The sequence below is a fragment of the Peromyscus californicus genome, unplaced genomic scaffold, assembly GCF_007827085.1.
Source record: "Peromyscus californicus insignis strain IS unplaced genomic scaffold, ASM782708v3 Scaffold_20__1_contigs__length_68692818, whole genome shotgun sequence".
In the NCBI taxonomy this organism is placed as follows: Eukaryota; Metazoa; Chordata; class Mammalia; order Rodentia; family Cricetidae; genus Peromyscus; species Peromyscus californicus.
Window position 1 is genome coordinate 23258458 of NW_026294503.1, and position 15238 is coordinate 23273695.

Consider the following 15238-nt stretch of genomic DNA (forward strand, 5'->3'; position numbering starts at 1 on the left):
TATATAAAAAATATATATTTCCCATAACACCGGCATACCTTATCCACTGGCAGGGCTGAACTCAGCACTTTCGCCAAAAACTCTGTAATAAAACTATTATTTTCCTTTATCTTTAGTCCCTATTACTTTGTCTTTAGTCCCTGTTCATTTGTCTTTAGTCCCCCATTTTTCTTAGTCCCCCCTTTTTTTCTTTAGTCCCTTTTTTTTCTTTTTTCTTTAATCCCTTTTTTTTTAGTCCCTGTTCATGGCGCCATTCTGTGGGGCATTTACCCAACCACCCCCACAGTCCCCCAGAGTTTTCTTGAGTGCGAGCAGCAGGAAATATTAGATAGAAGGATTTATTGCGGAGATAAACAGATAGAAAATAAAGGATAGCCTCGAGAGGGCCTGGAACCTATTCCAAGGGGCCCCGACTGTCTCTGCCCCAGGGTTTTTATAGAGACGCCAAGGGGTGGAGCAAAAGACCTCCTCCCCCAGCACAGCCAAGTGCAGACCATCTCAGACACCTGCACTCAGGCCCGTGGTCCTAATCATCCTCTATGCGGATCTGCTGGGTAAAGCCACGAGGAACCCGAGAATGGGCTCCCACAAGGGCACGCCATTTTCCATATAGAAACTTATGGGCTCAAGCCCCCTCTTGCTATTCTTAATCCAGTACAAGAGTTCACCATCCAACCCATATCTATGACTTCTTCTGGACTCATTTTTTCTTAGTCTGAAATTTGGCTAGAAATAAATCTCATTGGAGAAAGCTATAAATTTTAACTGTAATTGTCCTGTGGAAATATCACTTGTAATGATTGTATCCTTTTCACTGGTTTCATATAAATAAGAAAATAAACAAATAAATGTTAAGTTCCTTTAGAAGAAATAAATAGGGATCTGGAAAGACAGCTCAGCAGTTAGGAGAACCTACTGCTGTTGCAGAGGACCAGACTTCTTTCTCAGCACCCATATCACACAGCTTATGATGAACTTCCTATAACTCCATTTTTAGGTTATCCAATGAGTCTGACCTCCAAGGGCACCCACATTCATATATCTGTACATTCACACATTGAATGGACATGTGCATATGTGTGCATACACATATAATTATATAAAATACATATTTAAAGAAATATAGTCTGATGCTCTTCTAGGCAGTACAGTGTAAGTTGCATTTACTATTTGAAAAATCCATGTATACATGAATATGCATTAATAATAAGATTCTAAACACTGAGGAAGTCTTACCTTCAGGTAGAAATATGGTGATGGTAGTACAACTCCCAATTGTAAGGAGTGAAAAAGCAAATGAAGGACGACGGCCAACATTTCTCAATATAAAATATGTGAGTAATTTGATGGGTATGTCTACCACTCCTAGGAGAATCTGGTTCAGGAAGATGTTGTTTCCCAAATTTCGAATATCCAACAAGATGCCAAAAGCACCGAACATTGCTGTAAAACTGGAAGAAAGCACACAGAAGGCATTCAATGAACTAAGGCATCAGAACATTTTATTATGGGGTGTGTGTGTGTGTGTGTGTGTGTGTGTGTGTGTGTGTGTGTGCGTGCGCGCGCATTTAGGATCATTATTTCTTTCAAAGATGCAACTAAAACCAAATATTACAAGTATGGGATGAAATAGAGTTTTATAATGTCACAGAAATTACTTAGAAAAAATATGAAAATAAGCCGGGCGGTGGTGCGCACGCCTGTAATCCCAGCACTCAGGAGGCAGAGCCAGGCGGATCTCTGTGAGTTCGAGGCCAGTCTGGTCTCCAAAGAGAGTTCCAGGAGAGGCGCAAAGCTACACAGAGAAACCCTGTCTCGAAAACCAAAAAAAAAAAAAAAAAGAAAAAAAGAAAATAATAAAATGATAAAATTATTAATAAATTGAGTAGAGTTTATATAAGTAAATTTATGTTAAAAACACTCTGAACTTAGTCCACTGCTCTGATAGACTCTATATCTGAAGTTTGTTGTGATCCAAAGAGAAAATAGATAAGTATATTCCTAAAAGATGCATAATTTCTTGAAAATCATATTTGTTTGGAGTTTAAAATTTTTATAAAACACTAGATTGCCTTATAATTTCATTATAAATAAAAAATAATGCATCATGAAATAAAACCTTCTGAAAATTTCAAAATTGTGGTAATTTTTAATTTGAAATTATGACACTATATGTATGTATATCCATTATAATTACTATATATAATAATTATATATAATATATGCCATTATAATTAGCAGAACAAGCTAATATATATGAGCAATGGATCTAGGTATGTACTGTTCTACTTAACATATCACTTCAAATTTATGTTTTAAATAATATATTTTTATGATTATAAGTTGCTTCAAAGATTATTTTTCTAAATTCATTTTACATATAAGGTCAGAGACATAGATTTCTCTTATTTCATTGCATATTACACTAATTTTTCTTGACTTAAACAAATTATCTTATGTCTATGGGTGTTTTTCCTGCATGTATTCCTGTGTGCAGAGGTCATGAGAGGGATCCTCTAAAACTAGAGTTGCAGAAAGTTGTTAGCTGCCATGTGGGTGCTGGGAGCTGGTCCTCTGGAAGGGTAACAAATACTCTAAACTCCTGACTCACCTTTTATTTTAGATAAATAAATGAAAAAATAAATAGAGCCATGAGTGTTGACTCAGAAGTGAAGGAATAAAGATAATTTAAAAATCCATGTAGCAGTGTATTCATTTAATATGTACTTTTTGCAAGATGGTAAAAGTAGCCACTTGAAAAATAAGATTGTCACTTCATTTTCCTACTGTTTGGGAGATGGTAATTTCTTCATTTAAAAATTATAAAGTGATGGTACATTTAACGTATCTTTGAATTTTCTTACGTCCCATTTCAGTTTTTACTATATATTGTATCATGTTCACCCACATTATTTAATGTATTTACTACATACAAATACTAAAGAACTAGGTCTCTGGACAGCTCTTTTGATGCCTGTACTTCTATTTATCAAATATCATGGTGAGAAGTACGAAGATGTTTTTAGTGATCATTTTCTATACAGAAAACCCTGGGCTCCAAATCTGTCTCTTGCAGCTCTTGACCCATTGTGAAAGTTTATCATGCAATATGTGTATGTTTAGGAAAGTCAGATAATTTCTCCTGAGGTCATTTTTCTTATCCTGAATTTGGACTAGAAGTAAATTCACTAGAAAAAAAGCTATAAATTTTAACTTGGATTTTCTTGTGGAAATGCATTATCACTTGCAATGATCTGTCCCTTCCACTATTTGTATGTAATTTCCCAATGCACTGCCAAAATACATATTTGGAACAACTGAAGGTCAAGGAAGGTCCAAAATGCACGCTGCTTAGCCTTGAGCAAAACTTGAAACAACGTTTGTGTGGATTTGATTCCAATGTTATGCATTTAAGTTTACTGCATTGCAGTGTGAATAAAATTGACCAATCCAATTGAAAACCTGTTTTGTCTTCCTCATTATTTAGTGAAATTTAGTTTTAGTCTAAATAGCCTTTTTAATCTCATGTTTACATTTCTTCAGTCCTTGTAAGTTGCAACCATCCCATGAGGCGTTTCAAAACAAAAAAACAAAAACAAAAACATGACCCATATAAGTTCTTTTTATCTTTCCCTACACAATTTTATATTTTCATTTCTAGTGCCTTGAAGCAAATGTTTGTTTACCCCAGATGTTCCTCTAAAGGGTTAGCATGGTGCTGAAGCAGTTGACTGTGTGTTGGAGGAGGAAAGGGCAAGCTACTCACATTACACAGGAATAACAAAGCACTATTTTACACATCATGGGATTAATAATCAAGTCCTTTATTCTGAAATGTTTGCTGGTTGATTTCCCATCTTCCTTAAGTTTAGATTGCAAAGCCTTCAAAAAAAATCAAGTCAAAATATTTAGGTTGAACAAAGGTTTGAAATAAATCCTCACAAATTATATTCCCCACTCCTCTAGGCTGTCATAAACCAGCAACAATTATCTCACAAAACTAGAGTGGTGTGGGTTGTGCTCAAACCATCTAAAAAGAAAGTAGGACTGGCAAAATTGCTTAAGGTAAAAGTTCTTGCCACCAAGTCTGATGACTTAAGTTCAATCCCAGTATCCACAGTTCAAGTTCAAAAATGATTAACCATAGTAGTCCTCTGACTTCTGGTATGCTCTTCCTGGCAAATGTGTACCCAACACATGTACACAAAATGAGAAATGAATGCAATTAAATTTTAAAGCAAATAAATAAAAATAAATAGAAATAAATTTTAAAATGTTTAAATGAATAAGCAAATATTATATATGTTATGAAACTATTTCCTAAATAGAAATCACTTTCTAATAATTCATGAATTACTTGTTTCTTGTTATCAACTATTGATCCAATCTGATCTGAAACAGTTATAACTAACTAAATGGTGCTCAACCTGAAAAACACTCCTTAAGAATCCCCACTGTTTAATTACATATGATTAATAGCTACTTTTAGTTGTAGAGACCTATAGAGGTTTCCTTGTGAGATCATACTCAGGGTCCGAGAATCTGAGCTTGCTTTACCCAGCAGGGCTGTATAAGGAGATAATTTGACCACGGGCATAGTTATCAGGTATCTGGAAGGGTCTACAATTGGCTGTGTGGTGTGCTTTGATCCAACAAGGAGGAGGTCTTTTGCCCCACCCCCTTGGCATTGTTATAAAAAGCCCTTTTGAAGAGGCTAAAGGGACCTTTGGGTTTTGATCCAGATCCTCCCAAAGCTATCCTGTCTTTCTGTCTTTCTCTTCTTCTCTTTCCAAAAGTTTCTTATCTCTCCTCCTCACAGGAACTCTTTAAAAGGTAGGAGCTGGCTTCCCACACATGGTGAATCAAGTTCTATACCTAGTTAACTACTAAAAAAATTCCAGTTAATTTTTATTGTATCATTACAGATTTTTATATATCTTATATTGCTATTAATTTTATGTGAAATTAATTTTCAGCAAAAAATCTACATTAATATTAACTTTAGGACTCAATATTTTAAAATATTTTAGCTGGTTGTTTTTAATATATTTTTATTAAATCTTAGAGAATTTCATGCTACATATCCTTTAGCTAATTGTTTCTATGGTTTAAAATTGAAAATATTATAGAGTGGTCAGGAATGGAGAGACTTATATCTAGCTATTTATCTATGATGCCTGTAATTGTAGACATCTGAAACACAAATCCTCAACACATCTTATTGGATCATTTTTCCTCAATGTGTTACACACTGCATTATATCCAGGACACCAATTACTTATTCAGCTTATTTTCTTTTTTCTTAAATATGTACAATGACTATAATTCACCTGGCAATCATGTGAATCCATCAAGACAACCAGAACTTGTTAGACATATGAAAAGTATTAGTTCACTAGAGAAATAAAGGAGTACGGTGCATTTTATATATACATATATATATATATATAAATATATTATAATTAAATTATAATAACATCATGCCTTCCATTCCCTCCAGTACATCCCATGCACATCCTTTATTTCTCCCAAATCCATGACCTCTTTTACATTGTTGTTACATACACACACACACATACATATATATGTTATACACATACACACACACACAATATATTCCTATACATGTAAATACCACCAGCTCAGTCCATGTAACATTGTCTGTGTGTATATGACCTCAGGGTTGAGCATTTGGTACTGGATAACCAATTAGGGTAAGGAATCTTCCTAAGAGTAGAGCGTTTCTCCATGGTGCATTTTACAAATAAAATTCCCAAAATGTTCTTTTTGTTTTCCATTTAGAAAATGTTTATAATATTCATAGATTATAATACAATATTAGGTTTAAAATCAAATTACTATGCAGCCTCCCTTCCTTCCATGCCCAGTGTGCTGCATACAGTGTGGACTTCTGAAATACCTGAACACATCTCTCTACTCAATTCTTTTCACCCTTCCAACATGATCTTAAGGTAATGCTGAGAACTCACAAATGTCAGGAATATATTTTTTATAAAGGGTACTTCCACATCCATATTCACTGCTGATAAAATTAAAATAGCTAAGAAATGAGTAACCTGAAAATCCTTCAACAAATGAATGGACAACAAAAATGTGGAACATATAAATTAATTTAGAGATAGAGAAAAATGAAACCAAGAACTTTGCAGGTAAAATGGATCAAACTAGAAAAAATGATAATGTCAATATTAAATTGACAGACATTTTTTTGTCTGATCTGTGGTTCCTAGCTCCAAATCTTCAGATTTGGGATGACAATGCACACACAGAGATAGATTATCTAACAAAAATGCCAGTACCTAGCACCAAAACATCATTTCCAGTTCTTAGTCCATGCAGTTCAAGAAACTTCCAATACAATACAGGCAATTGATGTTGCCTTGGTTGCCTCCTGAGTTTAAAGATAATTCCCTTTTGCTATAGACATCATGCACTTTGTACACAGGACTCAGCAGATCTGAACTAGATCTAACCATAATACCTCTCCACGAGGACTAGCTGCCATAGTCACAGGAAGGTGCTGTGTAAGCTGCCAAAGGAAGAAAATAACCAATATTCATACCTAGATGTGATGCCCATGAATTACAGAAATGGCCAGCATCACAAGATATTACTAATGGTGTGATAGTAGCACACATATCTTGGTGGCAAACAACAGCTTTTTAATTGGATTTAAGGCCCACTCAACTTGGAAGAAAATGATATCTAATACTGGAAACCTAGCCAGCTACCTAGAGCTAGCAAGTCAAAGATCTTAGAGGAGAACCTTCTACCATCACTTTACTAAACCTATATAAATTGCTAACTGCATTTTAAATATTTGTCCTTATAAGTATAGTTATCATCCCTGATCAAACAAAATTCTCACTGCAAAAGACATAAACCATTACAGAAAATCACAACTGGTCAAAATATAAATAACAACTGATCATAAGTTTTCTAGCCTCAGTTGATACATTTACTTCACAACTCTAACAACTTAGGCTCAGGGAACATCAAGGAAGAAGGAGAGGAAAGATAGTAAGAGCCAGAGGATCAGGAAGTTTGCTGGGCTATTGTGTGTCAAGGTAAGAACAGGGGAACATTACCCATGATACTTGAACAAACTTGGCTGCCTAAATAAGATGAGAACAACAGTAATAGACATGCTAGCATGTCTTTCATAGGGCTCCACCAAGACAAAGATTTATAGGCAACTAGGGAATTTTAAAAGAGGGAAAAATAATCATCACCAGGGAATGGGTATCCTCTTTGATTATACAAGACGATATGGTCATCCTTGAAATCATATACATGTAACTAGCAGTAAATAGACTGAACAGATTGTATTGGTAAATTTAGGTATAAATATATAGCAACAACAATCTAAGAAAAAAGAGGTCATGAATTCAAGAGGGAGTTGGATGGGATTAACATTGGAGGAGTTGGAGGGAGGGAACTAAATGGGAAAATGATATATTTTAGTTAAAAAAGAAATTTTGAAAGGGTAGTAATAATAATCTTTTTAATATGAGTCTATTCCAAATTATTCTAGCTCCTGGGTGTATTTATCTATAATTTCACTGTGGTTGTTATTAGTTGATGGCCATGAGAAATTTAAAGACAATTATAACATATTTCTAGTACCTCAGTAGTTAGATTATATGCAATGTCTTTCTTCCCATTGATGAAGGCAATTCTCTGTAGTGTCTTTATTGCTTGTTCTGTTTTCCGAGTGCTTATTAGCCACCGGACTGATTCTGGGCCCCACCTGTTTTAAAGATTAATAGAAGGGAAGGTCATATTAATGTCCAAAGACATTTCTCTTGTATCCAGGAAAAGAATAATGTTATAGCTATGATCCCACCTACCAATTGAGAACATTCCAGGATTTAAGCAACCTTCAATGTATCCATGAATCCCACTGTCATACCCTGTGGCTAAGCCTTTTAATATTTATTCATAGCTATAAAAACAACAAAATTTTTGTTCTTACAGAGGCATAAAGACTCCATTATTCAAAATCTAAATGTGTTTCATAGTACTCTAATTCAAAAATTCTGCCACTTCAATATGTGACTCTAAATTGATTGAAATTCACAGTTTTTAAATACAAAAATGTGTATATTCCAGATTAAAAGTACTATTAACTTTTTATATTGCTTATTTGAAATAATACCTTATGGTTTATTCCTAAGAAGACAAATTAAATTTTGAAAGAATACCAGAATAATTTCTTTCAGAAAAAAAAGTCTGTTGTACATCTCCTTAAAGAGGTATCTAAAAGGTCTATTTTCAGACTTCTCTGTCCTTGACTGCCATGCAGTTAGATTTTCCTGTGACTTGAGCTCAACAATCAAGTGAAAACCAAAGTGATACATAAATGAAATTTTGAGCCACCATTCACTTAATTTTATAAATTAGCTGAAAATATCCTATTATTGCTTTTTATAAGACTTCTAATTTATTTTTCTGCATATAGTGCTTCAAATGGCACAGAAAAAATGAGTAAATGGCAAATATTCCTCAGGAGACAAAGCAACACCATCATATGATACAGTCATTAGGGTTTAATTGTTTAGTACATATGTCAAAGTACACATACCAGAAAACAATGAAAAAAATGAAGTAGGGCAAGGCAAGAACAAGTTGCAGTATGTGCCAGTCTGAAAGCACATAGGCTAGTCCCCCAAGCCCGGCCTGGCCAATACTGATGGATAGTCCACTGAGTGTTATGATTCTGCTATACCACTTTGGTGAGGTTTCTTCAAAAACTAAAAGAAAAAAATAGTTCTGTATTAGTTTGCAGTTTACTGCTGTGTTTATCAATATGACCAATAGCAACTTGGGGAGGAAAGGTTTTCTTTTATCTTAGAACTTATAGACCATCATGAAGGGAAGTAAGGGCATGAATTTGAAGGCAGGAACTGATGCAGAAGCCATGAAGGACTACTTCCTCGCTTGCTCTCCATGACTTGCTCAGCCTGTTTTCTTGACTAACCCAAGACTACCTACTCCATGGTGTTAGGACCATTCGTAATAGGCTAGGCCCTCCTAGCCCATTAACTGATCATTAATTTAAAGAAATATCCTTCATACTTGCCTACAGTCAATTCTGATGAAGGCATTTCATCTGAGGTTCCCTCTTCCCATATGAGTCTAGCTTGTGTCAAGTTGACAAAAACTAGCCAGCACATTATCCAACACCATTTAAGAAAGATAGCTTCAAGAATGAAAGACAATGCATGTGTACAGATTAAAGCAAACTTACCAAGGATAGGACAGTTGATTACAATATTACTTATGGATGCAGACATCAGGAATCTCAAAACACAGTAAAGGGAGAAATTAGGGGCAAAGGCACAGCAGGACCCGAAAATCCCATAGGCTAAGCAAGAACACACCAACAATGGTTTCCTTCCAAACCTATAGTAACAGTAGTTAAAATAGTAAAAAGTCTACAACTGATTATTTACACATCATTAGCATATCTCCAGAGAATCCTCATTACTCTTGGATCCTTGTTTTCTGACATCCTATACCACCATAATAAAACAATTAAAGTCACATATCTTTACATAAATGTCAATGTATAGTCACTACCTTTATGTATCTAATAAAGCACATTTCTCTATTTCTTATCTGAGCCATCACACTGAGTATATTCTAGGTTCTTTTAAACAATTTTATTGCTTTGTGTGTGTGGGGGGGGTATGCATGCAAGTGTTCGTGTGCGATATGCATGCAGGCACCCATGGAGACCAGAATAGGGCATCTGAACTGAATTGAGGTCCTCTGAAAGAACAGCAAGCACTCTTAACTACTAAATCATCTCTCTAGACTCATCATTTTTGCTACCATTTCTTACTTACTTAGCATATCCACACACATTAATTGACTTATATCCTTCCTCATAAATATTAATAATTAGCATAAGTTAATAATATATTATTCATAACCCATTTGTTTTAAAATCTGCCTCATTATTCATCTGGTTGTGAAGTGCTTATCTACTGTTAACTCTATATTTTTCTTTCTAGAAATTTTCCTGAGCAGTAATCAAACTCAAATGTTTTTAACCTCCTGTCATAAACTTTCTTATAGACTTCAAGCAAATTAATTTTCATGAATGAATACTTTAAGTACACTGTATAATTTTTAAATATGAAAATGCCCATAAGTTTTGAGTTGCCACAGTTTTCTGGCCATCTTGTATACCAAACTTAAGAAGAAAATGAGGATTTAGTTCTTACAAATTTAGCTTCTGAATTTTGTCTCCATTGCTAAATCTATGCTATTTTTTTCATTAATCATATTTGTTACATAACATTTTGTGACACTTTTGTCCCCTTTCCCTTTTTCCATCTATCACTTGTTAATTCTTTATGGGTCAGTTCAATGTTCACACCTATGTGGAGTCTGCAATATTGACTTATCTTCCAAAGTATTTTATTTCTTTGAAACTTACCTATCACAATACTGTATTAAGCCTCCTAGATTCTTTCAATGTTCATAATTGAATAAAACTGTATAGTCTTTAAAATCAGTTTTATAGATGATTCTTTGTCCAAAATAAGAGAGGGACTTACCTGTCAGAAAAAAGACCACACACAAGACTAGCCAGCAAATGCCCTGCCATAGTGGTAGCTTGTGCATAGTATTTGAATGACTGGAAATCACATACTAAATCCCACTGTAAAAGATTGAATAAAAATATCATTACTCGAATGATTATACATAGTATTTCAAAAGAAGCCTCAATTATAACTAGTGAATATACGTGCTGGGTAATGAGAAACAGTCCCTGATTATTTTTTTAACATTAACAATGATTACTTCCTTGGTAACTTATGGTTAGATATGTCATTGCCCCTAGAGGAGAGGCTACTACTATTATTTTGCTAAATGTACATAGTATTAAACTGGCTCCTAATGACTACATTATACCCATAGATTAGTGCCTCTATCACTTATTTTCAGAGCAGTTTCTATTTACTAGTAGTAGGTGGTGATCAATGAAGAGATCCAAAACTGGTCAACACAGAAAATAAGAGACTACAGAGAGCTCAGCCTTAAATGAAACATACATTTCATACACCCCAGCTGGTTATCATATATTACTATATTTCTGTAGTAGTAGGAATCCATGGAACATTTTCTAAATGTTTTTAGAGTTATTTCTCCCTTACTTTGTTCCATCCTATCTACCCTCCCCTCCCAAACCCCAATTTAACCCTTTCTATTCCATTACTCACTTTTAAACTTTTATACCAGTGCATTCTATCTCCCCTAGCTTGAAACATGAAGCCCCATGTCCCCTTAATAATTTCCTGACCTATATATGTATAAAAATAAAATATATGCATGTGAAGATACAAAGCTAACTTTTTAAAATGAGAGAAATCTTGTAATATTTGTCTTTCTAGTTCTTAGTTACCTCTCTCAGAATGATTCTTTCTAGCTCCATCAATTTACCTGTGAACTTCATAATTTTATTTTTCTTAATAGCTTAATAATATTCTTTAATATTCTTTAATTGGTGCATGATTTTAACAAATGGAGGTAGTTAAATTTTGTAATCTATGTTCTACAATTTCTGTCTCCAATGAAAAGGATTTCCTTATCTTTTACAAAATGTAAGATATTTGTCTTAGTCTGGGAGCAAGCTTTGGACACATTAAACAATTTCTAACAAGAAATATATCCACTGGTGCAAGAGTGATGTAATTTAACAATAGTAGCACAACTAACCACTTTTCTACAGGATTTGAGGCCTGCTTCACAGGGGAAATTTTCATGCTTGGTATGGTAGTACTAGTTAAAAGCCCAGGGTTAAGGAGGTCATAGGCTCTAGGTTGGAACCTCTTATTGCCACTTTGCTCAATGGTTATAATGTCAAAATTGCCTTCTTGTGGTGGTTTGAATAAGAATGAATCCAAAAACTCATATGTTTAAATACTTGGATCCAAGTCAGTAGAACGGTTTAGGAAGGATGAGGAGGTGTGGCCCTGTGGGAGGATGTTTGTCATTGAGAGTAGAAATTGAGGTTTTAAGAACCATGAAATTCCCAAAGCTTTTTCTCTGCCTCTTGATTGTGGATCAAGATGTGAACTCTCAGATATTCCATCACTCCTCTATTATGGAGTCTAACCTTATGAGGCCTTAAGCCAAATTGAACACTTTCTTTTATAAATTGCCTTGGTTGTGTTTTATCACAATAAAAATTAACTAAAACACATCTAAATATGTATGTATATACCTATAGACCTAACTGCTCTCAATCTGGCTCAGAGAACCTTCTTCTAGCAGTAGGCAGCTATCAAGGAGAGACACATAATTAGTCAATAGCTTAGAAAAGGAGACTGATTGTTCAGCCCTAAATATAGTATTTTAACATCTTTATTAACCACCATCTACCCCCAAAGCTCAGGGAAAATTCTATATTCTGAGCATATCATAGCTATCCAATTTCATGAAGTCATATCAGCTGTGGTTACCTACTCAAGATATGCAAAATATCAAACCAGTCCAAATTCCACATAGATACGGGTAGTAACCTCCTGAACTCACTCTCCGCAAAGGATTTATTTATGAGAACTTCTGCTTTTAAATGTTTTATAAATGTCATTCATTGTCATCCTTGAAACCACTCCAACCCTAAATAGTTATTAATTTGTATGGAAAATTAGAATTTATAATGATTATGTTCAGATGATAACATTAAACAGAAACTTCCCTAAAAACATGATATAAAATAACACTGCCTTCAATATTAATAAACTAAAACATAAAGCTTAATAACAGTAAATAATAGATCTAAGATTTTTCACCCAAATAAGCCGAGTCTTGAAGATACACTACTAACTGTAATATTTGAATGCAATCACCACATTCAGTTAAAATTTTTGTAGAATGGTGGTATTATTCTCTTTTCAAATATATGGGGAAAGATTCATATAAAGTGCAAATATATGGGCATAAAGTATGTATCAATGATAAAAACTGCAAATCTTAACTTTGAAGCTGTATCTCTCTTGAAAAACACACAGAGAGAGAGAGAGAGAGAGAGAGAGAGAGAGAGAGAGAGAGAGAGAGAGAGAGAGAGAGAGAGAGAGAGATTCACATCTCCTTCCAAGGTCTCAATATTTTGTGAAAACTATCTTAAATCTCATTACTTGGGGCCAGGGCTCCATAGTCAACTCACTAGACATCACTAGATGTAACTTACCTCAGTAACAATGGTAGAAGTAAAAACACTGTGGTCATATGTCCATCCATCCAGGCATGGCTCAGTCTCCAGCTTAGTGTTGTTAAAAATTGATACATTGGAATCTAAGAATTGCCACTGGGTATGCCGGAAGCGTTGGCATTGCTCAGGTTTCTGATTGGGGCCCATTGGGATGGAGACCTTCAGCAGAGCATCAGTAGTTAAGTTCATGGTGATATTAATTTCAGATCTTGGATTGTCAAGAAGGTTTACACTGCAGTGATGATCAGGGATGGCGGCTGTAAAATTCTCCATGATGTCATGAGAGGATGACATCAAAGATAAGATGATGTAAAGGACAATCCTCGCAATCTGAAATCTTCCACTGTCACCTACATGGTGTAGAATTTCATCAAAGGCCATGGCTATTCCTGCAAAAGCTGGCTGCAGAATCATAGGTATTGTGGTATAGAAAACAAATTGAAAATTGTGACTTAATTGATTTTTTTAATATTTTTATTTTATAAGTAACTTTTTAATTGATTTTTTTTTTACTTTTCTGGGCCAGAAATTCAGAAATTTGAAATAGTCATTCTTTTCTTAACAAAATGCACATTCTCTGCCCACATATTAAAATATAATAAACCACTTGGATTTTTCATTCTTTCTTTTCATTCTTTCACAACAAAGACAGCAGTATGTTTTATTCCATAATGACAGAGAATTCAAATAAAAAAAATCCCTGATTTGACAGCTGCATTGAATTAATACCAGTTTATAAATACAGTTAAAATGCAATGTGTTGTATTCTGCTCAGCTCTTGAGAAGTATTTTTTAAAGGATAATTATATCAATTACAGTCTTTCTGCTCCTGTGAGACTGTGTCTTCTTTATAGGACAGGAAAGCTACACCATGTCTCAAAAATATGGAAGTCTAAACAAGATCTGAACAATGACATCAGTTACCATACCAACATGAATGGTGAAAATCTCACAAGGCCCCACCCCTGGTTAAAGAGCTTATGCAATCAAGAACTCTGCTTAGAGTGAGAAAATCAGTCCCTTCCAGGGATTAACCCCTAAGTAGTTATGCAGTGCAAAATGGTCAACCCTAAAATCATACATGTGAGCAACAGTAAATGGACTCAGCAGGTTTTATTTATATGTGTGTGTATATGTAACAACATATTCAAAGAGAAAAGTAAACAACAGAAATAACACATGAAAATAGAAGAACTCATGGGTAGAGAAAGGGGAAGAGCAGGTTGTAGGGAATAGGATATAATAATAGGGAATTGAAGATGACCAAAATATAATATTTGCATAAATAAAATGTCATAACAAAACCCGTTACTTTGTACAATTAATGAATGCAAATAAAATAGAGAAGAGATACTAATATACAAATAAAGATTACATATATTCAAGGCCTAAAAATGTCATGGTTGCATAATACTTCTAATCAGATTAATTTCTGTTTCTATCATCGTGTACATGTGCCTTACATACTGACAGTTTGCCTGTCTCATCATTGTGGTATTACCCTTTCAACAACAGCTTCCCAACTTCCTTCCCCAATCACCTGAAAGCATTATTCTACCTTTGGGTTCTATGAGTTCAACAGTTTGGGGTTGTACGTATAAGTCAAATCAATTTGTATTTTCCTTTCAGTGTTTTGTTGTTTTCACATAGAATACTGTCCTTCCATGTTGTTTATGATTTAATATGTAGCAAGAGTTTCTTCTTCTTCTAACTGGATAGTAAAAATAATTTTCAAAAAATCAAAAAAAATGCTTATATGTATATATATATTGGAGATATATATATCACATTCTTATATATATATATTATCACATTCTTTTTATAGCTAGGTACCTTTAAAAGAACCCAATATCCCAAATCATCTACGAAATGAAAATCACAACCAAGTCTAGCAACAATGATAACATATCCCCTTACATCTTAGAGCGTCTTTTATTAAAAAAACTAGTAGAGCCAGGCTGTGGTGGCTCACACCTTTAATCCTAGCAC

At 34.3% G+C, this 15238-nt stretch overlaps 1 protein-coding gene across 1 annotated transcript in view; it reads right to left on the reverse strand.

The window, feature by feature from the left end:
- Positions 1–13646, reverse strand: part of LOC128116229 (solute carrier family 22 member 22-like) — a 36108-nt gene extending 22462 nt beyond the window's left edge. The window contains exons 1-7 of the mRNA XM_052747413.1: positions 13229–13646; positions 10590–10693; positions 9272–9426; positions 8606–8774; positions 7648–7771; positions 3767–3882; positions 1237–1451 (exon numbers count right to left, since the gene is read on the reverse strand). Coding sequence (XP_052603373.1) covers positions 1237–1451; positions 3767–3882; positions 7648–7771; positions 8606–8774; positions 9272–9426; positions 10590–10693; positions 13229–13630 — 1285 coding nt within the window. The 5' untranslated portion in view covers positions 13631–13646. The remainder of the gene's footprint in view (positions 1–1236; positions 1452–3766; positions 3883–7647; positions 7772–8605; positions 8775–9271; positions 9427–10589; positions 10694–13228) is intronic.
- Between the last annotated feature and the right edge of the window lie 1592 nt (positions 13647–15238).